The sequence below is a fragment of the Triticum urartu genome, chromosome 4, assembly GCF_003073215.2.
Source record: "Triticum urartu cultivar G1812 chromosome 4, Tu2.1, whole genome shotgun sequence".
NCBI lineage: Eukaryota > Viridiplantae > Streptophyta > Magnoliopsida > Poales > Poaceae > Triticum > Triticum urartu.
Genome location: NC_053025.1, coordinates 23,982,191 through 23,998,982, shown reverse-complemented (window position 1 = coordinate 23,998,982; position 16,792 = coordinate 23,982,191). Strand labels below are relative to the sequence as shown.

The 16,792-nt window shown below is 54.8% G+C and overlaps 1 protein-coding gene across 1 annotated transcript; it reads right to left on the bottom strand.

The window, feature by feature from the left end:
• Nucleotides 1–2,287: 2,287 nt before the first annotated feature.
• LOC125550399 (probable inactive receptor kinase At1g48480) lies at nucleotides 2,288–5,886 on the bottom strand. The gene is made up of 2 exons (XM_048713392.1): nucleotides 4,164–5,886; nucleotides 2,288–3,312 (listed from the first exon to the last, which is right to left on the bottom strand). The coding sequence occupies exons 1-2, from the start codon at nucleotides 5,524–5,526 to the stop codon at nucleotides 2,663–2,665; spliced, it is 2,013 nt and encodes a 670-aa protein (XP_048569349.1). The 5' UTR covers nucleotides 5,527–5,886; the 3' UTR covers nucleotides 2,288–2,662.
• Between the last annotated feature and the right edge of the window lie 10,906 nt (nucleotides 5,887–16,792).

Genomic DNA, 16,792 nt, shown 5'->3' with positions numbered 1-16,792 from the left:
GACGAGGCGCCTACGGTGACTTCGTAAATCTCAAGATGATATGCCGGCTCAGTCTCTTGGAGGTGCTCATAGGGGTGGGTGTGCGTGTGTGCGTTCATAGGGATGAGTGTATGCGCGTGTATATGAGCGCTTGTGTCTGTACTGATGCTAAAAAACATACGCATATATCGTTGTTCGAGTGCAGCCACAAAACAGGTAAAGAGGCCGCTGGCCTGATGGGCCGACACACACGCATGAGTTGGATCAGGAAGCGGTCGAGCTCGATTCCATCGAGCGCCCAGCCCACCCACATGACGCACACGCAAGCGATGAACCCTAAGAAGCTAGCTCAGCGACGGCGGCTGGTTAGGTCGCGAGGACCAGGCGGGTGACTGGTGACGGGGTAGGATACGCCGGCGGCGGGCTGGGGGCTTTAGAGAGCGGCCGCAGGCTCCAGGGCTCCAGCAAGCTCCAGCAGCGGCGGCGGCAGCAGCATGTATTTCTCATCTCTCTAAAATTTGTAGCAATTGTTAACAACAACTTGAATCCAATCAGATTTTAGTGACAAATTGATGATGTGGATTGCAGATTTGACAAGGCATTTCAAATTGATGATGTGGATTGCAGATTTGACAAGGCATTTTGAAGTAATTGGTAGTGGCAGCAACTCAAAATCAAATCCAAGCATTGAAGACGTGAGAGCTTGTCATGATGTTGCAAGTCTAGCTAAAATGATGGTTGAATTTGATAGGCATGTCATGTTTCCTAGTGTTTATCGTCTTATTGAGTTGACATCGCTACAACCTGTAGCGACCGCAACAGTTGAAAGTGTCCATTCACTGTCAATAAAAATCATCAAGACTGAGTTGCGCTTCATTATGGATATATTTTAGGTTATTTTTCGTTTGTAGTATGTATTGACTCTTTCAGTTTGCATAAAAAAATTTCTTTTCTTAAGACTTCGCCACACCTTAATTTTTTCTCGTCCTCCGCCTCTGGCTGTGCGTCGTATCGTCATCGGCAGGTGGTGCCAAGTACGCAGTACTACGAGATTCTTTCGGTGCACTTGTTTTTTCTAGAAGACGCCGATATGCTCCCGGTGGTATTTTTCTAAGGCGTGCTGAGGAATGAATGCCTTCTTGGCCCGTGTCAGAATTGCTCTGCTGTGAGGTCAATGGTCGAAACAACAGTTTTGTTTTTCTACTCTGCTGGAATGTAGTAGTACGTATGTTCCTTTAGTTAAAGAAAAATGGCGGGGGAATGTTCTTGAGGTAGGAGCCGATGTAGACTACATAAAGGAGGTAGAGATGAGCATCACCGTCGCCTTTAATCTGAAATCCTGAAAGCAAGCATCTCGTCAAGTTAAAGACCTCCCCTACGTTTCCATTGTTTCACAATGACTTTTACTAAAAACGAGATGGGATGGGATGGGCTTTCGCGCGGGAGACACGGAGAGGATTTCGCGCCCTGCAAGATTTGAAGCATGGTCCTGCACAGCTCCCTCCCTCCGCAACTGATTCAGAGCGAGCAGGCGGGCGGTCCCTCCCGCGATCTCCCCGCACCCGATCGATCCTCATCACATGGGCGCAGGGGTCCAGACTCCGGAGGCAACATGTGACCCGCCATCGTCGTTTACCCGCGAGAAGTGGGATCTCCCTCGTCGTCGTCCGGTGGGGCACGCCCAAAAATTGCAGGTGGCCCAGCCTACCAGAACCATTGAAACGTAGTGAAACCCGCCCTGACATCGGTCAGTTCCGTGCACAGCACAGACATGTACGCACGCACGCTGCTATGCTAGGGTTGGTCCTAGCGCTGTCGCGTCCACGATGAACCAACCAGGGAAGATGGTTGTTCGTTGAGCGCTTGCCATCTACCAGGGCCAACAAATCGTACCGGCTGCTACGACCGAGATGTCGAGATTGGTCATCTAGATAGCAACCACAATAGATATCTTTGAATCATAATCAGCATCAAGAACCTCTGGTTTTGCTCTCTCGATCGATGGATGGATCCCAGCATGGCTGTACCTCCCAACTGTTAATCAACAATGAGAAGCGATGATGAGGAGCAGGCAAGTCGCTATGCGCATCAGGCGAAATTCAATTCAGTTTCCCTCCCTGTCCCTGTCCCTGCCAGTTCAAAACAGTCCCGCTCGCCCCGCCGAAAGCCGAAAGCCGTGCCACCCGACCCGGATCGAGACAGACACACCACGCGGAAGCTTTCAACAACAACTGGAGCCATCCAAAGCACCATGCATGACCCACACACACACACACAAAGCCACAACAAGAACTGGACACCAGGCAGGTAAACTCACGACAAATGGTTTTCGCCAACGAGTTCCAGGCAATTTGATCAGGCTGAGTAATTACATGGGGATAGCTAAAGAACCAACCTAATCAGCTAGAACAATGGCTAGACAAATTAAGCAATCGCACAGTCGGGCATGCATTCCATCCCTAAACACCACCACGCAATCACCCACCACACAACAGACACAGTCAGTCAACAACACCAAGACAGACGACGACGACAACGAATCCGATATTCGCTAAAAGGAAGAGATGAAAAAACAGCCGGCTCCGCCGTCGAAGAAGAAGATAGCATTCGTCAAGTCTATGAACGGAATGAATGTGGGCTACAGCGACAGGCAGCCGGCTCCTTTCTCTCAGGCCATTAGAGATCACGGCGAGGAGGGGCCCTCGACCATCTCATCGCCCTGATTCAGGGCGCTCTGCTGTTGTTGATCAGTTTCTTCGGCGCTTCCACCTGACATCTTGATCTCCTCGATCCGCACGACGACATGGGACATCGTCGGACGGGCGTCTGGGACCTGGGCAACGCAGTCTATAGCGAGCTGTAGAAGCTGAATCATCTGTTCTTCGGAGCTCTGGTTCCTCAGGAGCTCCATGTCAAACACCTCCGCAGTCCACTCAGAGCGCACGACGGACTGCACCCACCTGGGCAGGTCGACGCCCTCGTCGTTAAGAGCAGCCTGGCTGGGGGCCTTGCCAGTGAGCAGCTCCAGCAAGAGAACACCAAAGCTGAACACATCAGCCTTCTGGGACACCCTCCGGGGATCAGTAACCTCTGGAGCACGGTATCCAGTGGCGCGAGAAGGTCCAGATGATGATGAACCAACAAGGGTGGCAAGGCCATTGTCTGAAACACGTGCTTGATACGTCTTCGACAGGAGGATATTGGATGACTTGATATTGCCGTGCGAAGTCGAAGAGCTTGTAGAGTGGATGTACTCGATCCCACGGGCTGCAGCCAGGGCAATGCTTGATCTTATCGTCAAGTCAAGTGGGGTACGACCAGAACCTCTGCTCCCTGCGTGACAAAAAATGATCACCATCGTGTGCGATTAGAGTTCAAGGTTCATCCATTACATGGTCAAGTGACACAATGAAGACACAAACATAATCAATGAAAAAACTACTGCTCCACCAACTACAACAGCTTCCCAAGATTTTGTTTCCTCTAATCAACACAAAAATATACAAACAAAGAATAGACCTAAAGTAAACAAAAAGAACAGACTTAACCACAATTGAGGAAAGAATATGGGACTATGAAAAGCAATCAACAGTTCTATTCAACATTCTGAAAAATTGGAGCAGATTGGTAACCCCAAACCTGAAAGGGAGCAGTTGACTGCAATACAAGTATTCTAGCCACAAACATAGTCCCAGACCACAAGGAATAGTACTAAGAATAATCAGACTATGATTTTAATAATAATACCCAATAAAGAACACTTAAAATCCAAATACTTAGGATATCAAGCAAATAAACAAGATCTGCAACAAAATTAGCTTGACGTGTCACCTTCGACAAGACACACGTAGACTAGAGATAATCAAGCCATGACAGATGTAGTAATAGCTACACCCTCTGTTTCTAAATATAAATATAAGACGTCCGGTCGGCTCAATTTGAACAGCCAAAACGTCTTATATTTAGGAATGGATATAGTACAAGACAATCGCCCCTCAACAACTGCAATCCATTTCTCAAACATTTACGAGAAAATCAAGTACCACTATACCGTTGCCACGGACGAAAAATGCGAAAATAAGATACTCGCAAGCACTAGCATAACATATGCAGAACGGTAACAATATAATGATCAGAGTATGAGTACATAAAACTGTGAAGGCGCTGAGATGTGAAATTCTCACCGTGCAAGACTGCAGAAAGGCTCCCCATGGGCATGAAGTCGTACACAAGCAGCTTCTCATCTTTGCTGTAGTAGTAAGCACGGAGAGGCACGATGAACTCGTGCTGAAGCTCGCCAATGTCCGCAATGCGGTCACGGAACTCCGGCTCGGACATGGTGACATCCTTGAGCCGCTTCACCGCCACGGTAGCGCTGGATTCAAGCACCGCCTTGTAGGTCGTCCCAATGGCACCCTTGCCAAGGACCTCGGCCGACGCGCGCAGCAGGTCCTCCAAGTCGAACGGTTGAACGGCGGCCGCTGACCCGAAGAAGACCAGCTTCTTCCCTGAAGTCGATTGTTGACCACTGGGGTGGCCCACGGTAGCCATAGGCGCCACGGCCGCGCCGCTGGGCAACTCTGGGGGTTTTCGGCCGCCGGGGATGACGGCGGGGGATGGAGACGGAGGCGGCATCTCGAGGGCCCGTGTCTTGGTGCGCCCCGACCTGCGGCATAGGCAGATGAGAAGGAACAGGAGAAGCGCGGCGCCGACGACGGAGGCTATGGCGATTCCGGCAATGGCGCCGCCGGAGAGCCTGTTGCCCTTCTTGTCATTTCGTTCGTCGTTTCCGCTGTTGGGGATGTTCGTCCCCGGTGTTGTCGGCGAGGGCGTCTTCCCCGCCGGAGCCGGAGAAGGAGGAGGGGCCTCGCCAGGGCAAGGGCCCAGGGGGCCGCCGCAGAGGGACGACATCCCGAGGAACGCCGCGCGCGGCCTGGAGCGGAGCGAGGCGGGGATGGATCCGTTGAGCCGGTTGAAGGAGACGTTGAAGTCGCGCAGCTGCGGCAGCGGGAGGTCGGGAATCTGGCCGACGAAGCGGTTCTCCTCGAGGAGCAGGGTCTTGAGCCGCGTGAGGTTGGCGAGCGCCGGCGGGATGGCGCCGGAGAGGCCGTTCCCGCCGAGCGAGAGGTGGACGAGGGCGGGGAGCGCGAGGAACGCCGGCGGGAAGTCGCCGGAGAGGCGGTTCCCGTTGAGGAAGACGCTGCGGAGCGCGGCCATGGCGGCGAGGTCGGCGGGGAGGGCCCCGCGGAGCGCGTTGAGGCGGAGGCTGAGCGTGTGCAGCGCGGTGAGGTTCCCGAGCGAGCCCGCCGGGACGGCCCCCGCCAGCGCGGCCCCCGGCAGGCGCAGCGCCGCCACGCGGCCGCCCTCGCAGGTGACCCCCGTCCAGGCGCAGACGGTGGTGGGGTCGGCCACGTTCCAGGCCACGCGCTGGCCCACCGCCGCCCGGAAGGCGACGAGCGCCCGCGCGTCGGACGCGAGGTCGGCCGTCGCCGCGCCCCACGCCGCGAGAAGCGCGAGGACGGCGAGGGCCGCCGCCGGCGGCCGCATCGCGGCGGTGGGGTGGGAGTGGGGCGGAGGGACGGGCGGGGGAATGGGCGCGGGCGGTGTGGGGTGGCTGTTCCGGTTCGGGGGGCGGACTGCTGAACAGCGAGCGAGGAATGGGGCTGGGGTTGGGTGGGAGTGGAGGGAGGGAAAAACCCTAGAAACTCCCGTGCGGATCTGGCGGCACGGCCTCTCGGCCGGGTTTTATTCCGCGGGGGTTGGGGTTCGGCGGGCGGCCGCACCCGGGAACGCGCGTTGGCTCGTCCGTTTGGCTCCCTCCCCGGCGAGGGGCGTCCTAGATTCCGCTTGACGGGGACGGGACCGGGCGACGACGGGATCGCGACACCGCAGAGGCCTCGCCGCCTCGGGCCGCGCGCCGAACAAATGCGCGCCGCTCCGCGTGCTCTGCGCTGCGCTGCGGGGGGGGGGGGGGGGGGGATTGTTCTGAGCCGCGTCAGTTTCACTCTCTGCCTGATTTTCCCCCCTTCCTACGGTTTCATTCATCCTTACATGGTTAATATTTACTGCTCCTCCAGCGTTTGCCTGTGCTGTTTCCGGCGATCGGTCGGTCCAGGTCAGAGCGGCCTCTCCGTGTTGACTGGTGCTGCCACGGCGTCCGTCTGTCGTCACAACGGACGCTTGGATTGGACTGCCGTGCGGCACTGGTGAACCGACCGGGCCGCGGTTTCGTCCCGGAGCAAGCAAGGAAGCGGATTCTGTGATGCCGCGCACGTGCCGGCCGGTGGATTACCGGCCGATTGCGGGCGACTTTTTACTCGATGATCGTCTCGTCATTGGCCAGGGTGAGACCCTTGCCGTGCCGGGTGTTACAAAGCACCACTTTGGGTCGGCGTGGCTGGGTGTGGGCGGGTGAAACCATCGCCATCTGGCAGATGAGCGTCACTGGCGCCACGTGTCTCCGTGTCGTCCTCCCAGGCTACGTGTTCGTCGCTCGATCCCGTCCTGCGTCATCATCCCCGCAGGGTGAAACCCTTGCTTTGCTGGCGCTTTCATTCAGCGATCAGCAGCCGTTTTCTGTTCTGGTGTAACATAACACGTCTGTCTATTGGAAATTACAGAACGTGTTTGCCGTATTCAGCGTTTGGCAGGGTTCGTTCATCTACTCCTGCGTCCAGTGGCGGAGCTAGACGGATTCTGCCGGCGAGGCGATGACAAAATACGAGTGTTTGAAGGGGTCAAAAGCTAAAAAAGTTTTCATCTAAGTCTTTTCTAATTTGTTTCCTTCACAATGGGTCATCAATGCCTACGAAACAAAAGTGGATGGTTCTAAATTAGTGTTTGTTGCGTTTTATGGCGCGGCAGAGACGGCTTCTCCCTTACGTCATCTCCCTTGGCGCGCTCGGGCGAACTACACGCGCGTGTTGCACGGGGATTGCACGGGGAAGGTGAAGCGTCGGGCGAGGCTATGGCCATTGCAAGCGTGTGAATTAATCGTATGGTTACGGGGGAGTGTGTGTGTGTGTGGGGGGGGGGGAGTATAGCAATCTCAACTAGGGTAAGACCGTCTGACAAAATCGGTCGTTGCCCTCTTGTTCGCTCCTTAGTATTGACGTCCAAAGTTATGTGCGACCTAATTAGGAACATGGGAAGTACTCCTGTATTAATGACGAGGAACCAAAGATGATAGCGTCATGCAGTGGCGGATCTAGAATTTGACCAACGTGGGGCAACATTACAAGGGTAGTAGTTTTCTTTGTCAAAACACATTGCAAATAGTTAATAAAATACTGCTTGAATATACATATGAATGCACTAGTAAAAAAAGGAAAAACCCTAGAAACTCCTGTGCGGATCTAGCGGCACGGCGGGCGGGTTTTATTCCACGGGGGTTGGGGTTTGGTGGACGGCGGCGCCGCGCTGACCCCGATGGATGGATGGACGGATGTCAGAATGCGCGTTGGTTCGTTTGGTTCGCTCGGTTCCCTTCTCGGCGAGGGGGTCCTAGATTCCGTTTGACGGGGACGGGATTGGGGAACGACGGGACTGCGGCACTGCAGAGGTTTCCTCGCCTCGGGGCGGGCGCCGAACAAATGCGTGTTGCTCCGCGTGCGCTGCGAGGGCAGGCAGGGATTGTTCTGAGCTAGAGCAGTCGCGTTAGTTTCACTCTCTTCCTGATTTTCACTGTACAGTTTTCTTTACCTCGATGCCAATTCTGGAGCGTATACATGGTTAATAAAGTACTGAATATACATATGAATGCACTAGTAAAAAAAGTTATACAAATTGTATGTGGGGGCCATGGCTCCCACCACCCCACCCCTAGATCGGCCACTGGCGTCATGGGTGCTTGTTGAAGTATATGGAGGGCCTATCACCTTTTCTTTCTCCCTTCCATCTTTCTTGGCGCGCTTAGGCTCACTACACAAGTGTATTGCATGAGGAGAAGAAAACAAGAAAGGTGAAGCGTCCAACGGGATTACGGCCATTGCTTGCATGAGAACTAAATCCTATGAGCCCACGCATGTGCGTGGTGTGACGTACTGAAGAGGGGTAAGATCGTCTAAGAAAATCGCATGCTACCCCTCCAATTTGCTCTTTCGTATACGGGTCCGAAGTTACATGTGGGCTAATTAGGAACAATGGGAGTACATGATAGTTTTGAATGGGTGCATGCTAAAGTATACGGCGGGCATAAGATCTTTTATTTCTCCCTTTCATCCGCCTTGGTATGCTCAGGCGAACTACATGCGTGTGTTGCATGAAGAGAAGGAAACGTGCAAGGTGAAGCGTCGAGCAGGATTACGGCGATGGCATGCATTGGAAATAAATACTATGGGTACACGCATGTGTGCCGTGTAGCGATCGTCTAAAAAAATCGGCCACAACCACTCTTGTTCGCTCCTTGGTGTCGACGTCCAAAGTTATGTGTGGCCTAATAGGAATGGCGGGAATACTCCTACAGTAATGCAGGGAAACAAAAGACGATAGTTTCGAATGTGTGGTTGCTGAAGTAAATGGTTAGGCCTAGGATGGTCTATTTCTCCCTTTCATCCGCCTTGGCGCACTCAGGCAAACTACATGCATGTGTTGGACATAGAGAAGGAAAAAAAGGAAGGTGAAGCATCGAGCAGGATTACGGTGGTGGCATGCATTGGAATTAAATCCTATGGGTGCACGCACGTGCGTTGTGTAGCAACCTGAAGAGGGGTAAGATCGTGTGATAAAATCACTCGCTACCCTCTTGTTCGCTCCTTGGTATCAATATTCAAAGTTATGCGCAACTTAAGTAGGAATGTGTGGAGTACTCCTGCATTAATGATGAGGAAATGAAGGCATACCAAAATGGGTGCTTGTTGAAGTATATGGTGGGCCTAGATCCGTTTCTTTCTCCCTACCATCTTTCTTGGCGCCCTCAAGCTCGCTGCAGGCGTGTGTTGCTTGAGGAGAAGGAAACAAGGAAGGTGAAGCATTGAGCAGGATTACGGCCATTGCATGCATGAGAATTAAATCCTACAGTTACATGTGTGTGCATGGTGTGGAAAACTAAAGAGGGTAAGATCGTCTAAGAAAATCGTCTCCTACCCCTCTAGTTCGCTCTTTGATATAGGGGTCCAAAGTTATATGCGGCCAAATTAGGAACGATGGGAGTACACAATAGTTTTGAATGGGTGCCTGATGAAGTATATGGGTATCTACTGAAGTATATGGTGCCCCTCCATAAACTTTATTTCTCCCTATCATCCAACTTGGCGCGCTCAGGAAAACTACACGAACGTGTTGCACAGAGAGAAGGAAACGAGGAAGGTGAAGCGTCGAACAGGATTACGGCGGTGGCGAGCATTGGAATTATATCCTATGGGTACACACATGTGTGTCGTGTAGCGACTTGAAGAGGGTAAGATCGTCTAAAAAACCGTCCACCACCTCTCTTGTCCGCTCCTTAGTACCGACGTCCAAAGTTAGGTGCGGCCTAATAGGAACAGTGGGAGTACTCCTACATTAACGACAAGGAAACAGAAGAGGACAATTTAAAGGTGTGTCGGCTAAAGTATATGGTGGGCCTAGGATCATTTGTTTCTCCCTTTCGTCCGTTTTGGTGTGTTTGGGAAAACTAGATGCACGTGTTGCATGGAGAGAAGGAAACGAGAATGGTGAATCCTCAAGTGGGATTACGGAGGCGACATGCATGGGAAATAAATCCTATGGTTCGACACGCACGTGCGTCATGTAGGGACTTGAAGAAGGGTAAGATCATCTGAAAAATAGGTCACTGCCCCTCTCGTTTGCTCGTTGGTATCAATGTCTAACGTTATGTACAACCTAATTAGAGACGGTGGGAGTATTCCAACATTAATGACAAGGAAACAAGAGAGAGTAGTTTTAAACGTGTGCCTGCTAAAGTATATGGCGGGCCTAGGATCGTTTATTTCTCCCTTTCGTCCACCTTAACACGCTCGGACAAACTACAGGCACGTGTTGCACAGAGAGAAGGAACACAAGGATGGTGAAGTGTTGAGCGGGATTACGGTAGTGGCATGCATTGGAATTAAATCATATGGGTACACACATGTGCACTGTGCTATGACCTAGAAAGGGGTAATACCGTCTAAAAATCACCCACCACACTGCTTGTTAACTCCTTAGTATCGATGTCCAAAGTTATGTGCGGCCTAATAGGAATGGTGGGAGTACTCTACATAATTACAAGGAAACAAAAGATGATAGCGTTAAAATGTGCATGCGGGAGTATATGGCTGGCTTAGGATCATTTATTTCTCCCTTTCATCCCCTGACACGTGATACATCTCCAACATATCTATAATTTTTGATTGTTTTCTATTATTATATTATCAATCTTGGATGCTTTATATGCATTTATATGCTATTTATATCATTTTTGGGGGCTAATCTATTAACCCAGTGCCCAGTGTCAGTTCCTTTTTTTTTGCTTATTTTGGCTTTTCAGGAAATCAGTACCAAACGAAGTCCAAACACAATAAAACTTACTATGATTTTTCTAGACTAGAAAGGACCCTAGAAGCTTCGCGAGGAGGCCAAAAGATATCCGAGAGGGCCACGAGCTCACCAGGCACGCCCTGGGGGGGGGGGGTAGGCGCCCCCCGAGATTGTGGGCCCCTTGTAGCTCCATTTGACCTAATTCCAACTCTATAAATTCCCAAATATTCCCACCAACAGAGAGCCACCCGAAACACCTTTTCCGCCACCGTAAGATTTTGTTCTTCCGCAATCCCATCTGGAGGCCTTTTCGGTACTCTGTCGGATGGGGGGTCGATCACGGAGGGCTTCTACATCATCCTTGCTACCTTGCGATGAAGCGTGAGTAGTTTACCACAGACCTACGGGTCCATATCTAGTAGCTAGATGGTTCTCTCTCTCTCTCTCTTTGATCTTCAATACCATGTTCTCCTACTTCTTGGAGTTCTATCCAATGTAATCTTCTTTTGTGGTGTGTGTTTTGGGATCCAATGAATTGTGGGTTTATGATCAGATTATTCATTGAAAGTAATTAAGTCTTTTCTTAACTTTATTATACATTATTGTCGGATGTGGGGTTCCGGTAACCCTTAAGGTTCGAACACTGGGGTGCGCGCGAAGTCCTTTCCTCCCACCGATCTATGCCCTAGCTCGCTAAGATCTCGCGGACGAACTTGACGAACTCACAACACAGAAAGACACAAGATTTATACTGGTTCGGGCCACCGTTGTGGTGTAATACCCTACTCCAGTGTGGTGGTGGTGGATTGCCTCTAGGGATGATGTTGAATAGTATAGAGGAAGAAGAGCCTCCTGAGGCTGAGGTGTTCTTGTGAGTAGGCTCTCGCTCGGGTTGAGCCAAGCTAAGATGAGATATGATCAGATATGATCCTCCTCTTTCTACTGTGGTGGCTAGCTCTACTTATATAGGCCCTGGTCCTCTTCCCAAATATCGAGCGGGAAGGGAGCCAACACCTGCGGGCAAATTCGAAGGCGGACAGCTAGTACAAGCTATCCTGACAAAAGTGGTCTTCGCCTGCGCAAAGCTCTGGTGGTGACGCTGTCTTGGGCTCCACGATGACCTCCGTATTGCCGTCCTTCTGGCCTTGGTCTTGTTGCACCGAAATGGCAGCCTTTGACTGATGCCTCGGTACTCCTCGCCTGCGCTTGCCTCCTTAGCACCAAAGAGGAAACAAGGACGCTGTGCGTGCTGGCGCCCGCCTGGTGTCGTGCGTCATGGCTCACGTCATGAGGGCCTCGTGAGGTTTGCCCCGCCTTGATATCTCCGCTCCTCGTGAGCCTTCCTGGCTAGGCTACTCCCGAGGAGGTCTTGCGTCGTCCGCCTCGCGAGGCTTGGACCCTCGCGAGGGTCTTGGATGCATTGTTGGTGAAGATGGGCCGTACGGCCTGCTGACTTAGCCACGCCGCGGGCCGCAGGCAGGCAAGTCTGGGGACCCCCATTCCTAGAACGCCGATAGTAGCCCCCGGGCCCAAGGTGCGCTCGGGCTTGGCTTCGTGGCGAAGCCAAGGGCCAAGTTCGGAGCACCGCGGGCCCCAAAAGTCCGCGGCCTCGGTCGACGCGTGGCGGTTGATTGGTCATGGGCGTATCCGCTTCCCCATGTTACCTCGACAACTGCACGACTTGACAAGTCCCTGCGACATGCAAGGAAAACCATCACTACCTGCGATCGTGGGAGACGCCGGTTGGCCTTCTCTTGCTATAAATGGGGAGGGGGAGCCCCTGTTGCCCATCTCTTCCTCGCTTGCTCGCTTCTTCCTCCTTGCTCCACTGCTGACAACAATGGCGCCCATCAGAAAGTTCTCTACTGAAGAGAATGGAAAGGCTCCCCGTGATGATCCGGTGCCTCTTCCGCCGAAGAAAAGGTCGATCCATCGCCGTGATGAAGCGGCGATGCAGGTGGTGTTGAGGCCTTGGTGCGAGCGGCCTCCTCCGGGGTACCCGCTGCCCTTGTACGACCGAACCGAGGGCTTGGGAGGACAAAGTGACGAGCAGCGCCGCCCACGCCGCATCCGGGGTTGCCGCGCCACGGCGACGCGTGCCGTCGCCCCTGGAGTTCACGCCGCGGACTCCTCGCACGAGTTGGTGCTGTGGGCGCCGATGCCTCCAAGCTCCAAGCTCCTGGATCTGCTTCCCGCAGTTCTTCTCCGACATGATGCCGCCGCGGGGACCTCTTGAGCTCTGGTTGCAGCACGCCGACTGCGGTGCTCCGGCGACTGGAGCAGAGATCGAGGCGGTCGCCTCCGGCAAGATCTTCATGACTCGCGGCTGGAGTGAGATCGCGCGGGTCTGCTGTGCGAGGGCGCCCTTGCGATCCACTTCGAGTACGATGACATCTCCGTACACTTCTTCAAGGTCTTCGATGCCAAGGCCCGCCGCCTGGTGTGCTGCTCTGGAGAGGAGCGCAAGGCTAACGCGCACTCCGCTCGCGATGACTCCAGCAGCAGCAGCCCTTGGGAGTCCAGCAGCTCTCCCGAGCTCTACGAGACTCCGGAGACGAGCGATGACAGCTACGTGCCTCCGAGCTCTCCTCGCGCTTGGAGCAGTGCTGCCGCATTTGGCCGTCGCCGCCGCCGATCTGGATGGGGTTGGCGCCGGCCTCCCGTGGCCCACTATTGATGATGGTGTCCACCTCGGGAGGATGTAGATAGGATTCCCCTTAGTATAAGTTTTTTTCCTGCGATGAATCATGAATTACCCCATGGGGGCATGTAAGGGTCTGTGATGTCTTTTGTGCTTATCTTCCTTGTTATGAGAATTTGTGGAACGCATGTCCCGTTAAGGCTCGGTCATCCCCTTTCTTTCCTCGCGATGACTTGTTGCTCTACGCTGACGGGTCCTGGTCCCAAGGCGGCTACAGCCGTCACTGGTATGCCAGGTCGCGTGCCGTGGTCAAGGCCAGGAGGTGCGCGACCCGAGGTCCAGTAAGAGCCTCTGAGGCACGATGCTCAGGAGGTCCCCCTTAGCGCTCAAGCAGCCATGGTAAGGAGAGAAAGGGAGTTAACGTGGCCGCAACGGGGTTGCGCCAAGGCATGAGTGACCATTAGGCCCAAACATTTAGCCGATCCGAGTGCGGGACTTATCTTGTTGATCTCGTGGCGACTCCTGGCGTTGCGCTAGGGCTTCACGCCTGCTCGTGCGGCATAGCTAGGCCGGCCCTTACGAGTTTCCCTTCCCTCATGCTCTCCTTAGTGCTCTACGTCCTCAGGTCCTGGCCCTTGAGCGAGCTCAGCCACCGCTGGTATGCCAGGTCGCGATGCCGTGGTCAAGGCCAAGGGGTGAGGGCTGGAGAGCTAGTAAGAGCTCCTGAGTCGCGATGCTCAGGAGCCCCCCTTTTAACGCGCAAGAGAATTGCACGAGAGAAAAGGAGACTCGTGGTGCCGCCTGCTATTCTTCCCACAGGATCCATGTGAACAGGCACAAGAAGAACATGGTTTGCCGTTACGGCCGTTAGCCTGCCGCTGGTTGGTCCGGGTGTAGTGAAGGCACTGAGGGCCTGGTGAGGTGACGTGCGCGGGGCGTGCCGTGAGCGAGAGCTCGATCGCTCAGATTTTTCGATGTGGCAGGGACAGACCCATGCACCAGCGCCATGCCTGTGAGGAGGCTCCGTGGGGGGAGATGATCGAGCAGGTGATAACCGTGGGCAGGTTAAGCAGGGAAGGAAAATCAACTTGGGTAAATGCATGAAGATACATGCCACCGGGTCCGGCCCGAGCGGCTTGGGGATGATGCAGCCCGAGGGGCGCCCCCAATAAGGTAAGCTAAAGACATAAGCAAAAGGGGTACAAGCCGCAGGGACGGACCCACGCGGCCTGGGAATAATGTAGCCCGAGGGGCGCTCCCAGCTAAACGAGCTTGGAAGATGTCACCTGGTTCTGTAGACGAAGTAGAGTTGGTGCAGCTGAAGGCGTATGTTGAAGAAATGACTCATCACGAGCCATCGGAGCCCTGAGCCTCAGGAGGCTCTGGGGGCTCAGGAGGCTCCCTGAAGACTGTCTCCATCTCCTCAAGAACGACGTGGTACCTGGCCTCCTGAGCCGCCAGTACACGCCGCAGGTTGTGTTGGTAAGCTGATGCCACGCTCGGTAAGCCGAAGGGCATGCGAACGTAGCTGTGTGGTGGGCCCTCGCAACGACCCGCACACGAAGGCCAGAAGTGCTCCTGAGATGCGGCCCTGTTGAGCCCTGGGATGTCGATGCAGACGCGCAACTCAGCACCCTCGCCTGGATGGTGAGCCGCGCTCCGTGAGCGGCTGTCGCCGCGCATGGCTCTTGCGTCTTGTAGTTCTTGGGTGGTCTTGGTGATGAACTCCCGAGTGGTGGGCACTCCTTGCCCTGTGCTCTCCTGAGGGTCACGTGCAGCGAAGCACGCCTCCAAGTGGTGCCCAAGCGCCTCCCTCGTGAGGTTGGCAAGGTCTGAGGCCCTCCAGAAGAGAGCCCCCGAGCCTTGCTTGAGGAGGGCACCGGCGCGCCTTCCTATGCGATGGAGGGAGGCGCCCCTGGAGCGGGCGCTGGTCCTGACGAGGCTCCTGCTGTGATGCCATCCTCTTGAGGTCCTGCACGGCGCGGCTTCTTCTTCTTCTTGGGGATGGCACAGAGGGCCTTCATTTCTGCTATCGGGGTCGTTGATTGCTGCGGCTTGAAAGGCACGCTCGAGGGAGCACACCGCATCCCTCTCTTCACACAGGACCGTGATGATTCCTCTGCTTCCTGGCATCTTGAGAACGTTGTAGCCGTGATGAGTGACTGCCATGAACTTGGCCAGGGCCGGATACCCGAGGATGGCATTGTACGGCAGACGGATGTGCGCGATGTCGAAGTCGATGAGCTCAGTGTAGTAGTTCTTTCACTCCCCGAAGGTGACAGGCAGACGGACCTGCCCTATCGGTGTGGTGGAGCCATCAGTCACTCCTGAGAAAGGCTTGGTGGGCTGGAGCTGTTCATAAGGAACTTGAAGGTTATCGAAAGTGTTGACGGATAGGACGTTGAGCCCTGTGCCGCCGTCGATGAGGGTCTTGGTGACCTGCATGTTGCTGATGACTGGGGAACACAACATAGGGAGGACGCCAATGGTGGTTGCACACTTGAGCTGGTCCGCCGAGCTGAAAGTGATGGCGCATTGGGACCACCTAAGCGGGTGCGTGGCCTCGAGTTTGGGGAGCGCCGCATTCACCTCGCGAGCGAACTGCTTGAAGGTGCACTGAGAGGTTGGGGCCTGGGCGCCGCCCAAGATGCAGGCGATCGCACGCGGCTCCTGGAAGCCCCCAGCCCCTCGTCCTGGTGGTGGTCGTCATTCCTTCTTGGTGGCGGCAGCGGGGGAAGACCGGCGTTGCCCTAAGGGCGATCCTCACGAGGCGGGTCCCTCCAGGCGCCCTCGCGAGGTTGGTCCTGCCAGCGGTCCTCATGAGGCCGGTCGCGCCACTCCTGGCGCGGGCCACGGTCGTCCCAGCGTTCGCCTCCACGTCCTCCTCCGCGGCCGTAGCCCCGGTCGTTGCGCTCGGGGCGTCGACCATAGCATCCTTCGCATATGGCTCTGAGCTCTTGACAGTCGCTAATGTTGTGGGTGTTTCGTTGTGGAAGGAGCAGAACGATCGGCCGTTCTTGGATGACTCGGGCTGATCTCTGCCTCGCTTGATGTCAGGCTCCGCTGCGAGCACAGCTACCTCCTTGCGCTTCACGTCCTTGGCCTTGGCCTTCTTCTCCTTCATGCCCACGGCTGGCGGCTCAAGGAGAGAGAGGTGCTCCTCCTCAGCTCTTGCGCACTTGGTCACCAGGTTGAACAAATCCTCGTGGATGGCGAGCTCTTCCTTCATCTTGACGTCACGGACGCCGTCGGTGAACGCAGAGATGATGGCCTCGCCCGTGACCCTGGGGATCTTGAGGCGGGTGTTGTTGAAGCGTTGGATGTACTTCTGGAGGGTCTCTCCTAGTTGTTGCCTGATGCGGCGTAGGTCACCCGCGGCCGGTGGGCGGTCACGAGTGCCCTGGAAGTTGGCGACGAAGCGGTCGCGCATCTCGTCCCAGGAGGAGATCGAGTCATGCTGCAGGTTCAGGAGCCAGGAGCGAGCTCCATCCTTGAGAGCCATGGGAAACCAGTTCGCCATGACTTTTTCATCGCCGTTGGCCACTTCAATGCTCGACTCATAGAGCTGCAGGGACTCCGCAGGGTCGGCCGTGCCGGCGTAGCGAGGAGGCAGATCTGGCTTGAACATGCCCGGCCAGGCGACGCTACGCAGCTCGAGGGTGAAGGCGCGGCAGCCAGCCGTGGTTGCCGGGGCCCGCTTCGGAGGTGGATCTT

What these genes read in the sequence shown, in the direction of transcription:
- LOC125550399 (XM_048713392.1), bottom strand. Translation starts at nt 5,526, where the DNA reads ATGCGGCCGCCGGCGGCGGCCCTCGCCGTCCTCGCGCTTCTCGCGGCG. An exon ending in CCTTTCTGCAGTCTTGCACG is followed by an intron (nt 3,313 to 4,163) that starts GTGAGAATTTCA and finishes TTTGTCACGCAG; the next exon opens with GGAGCAGAGGTTCTGGTCGT.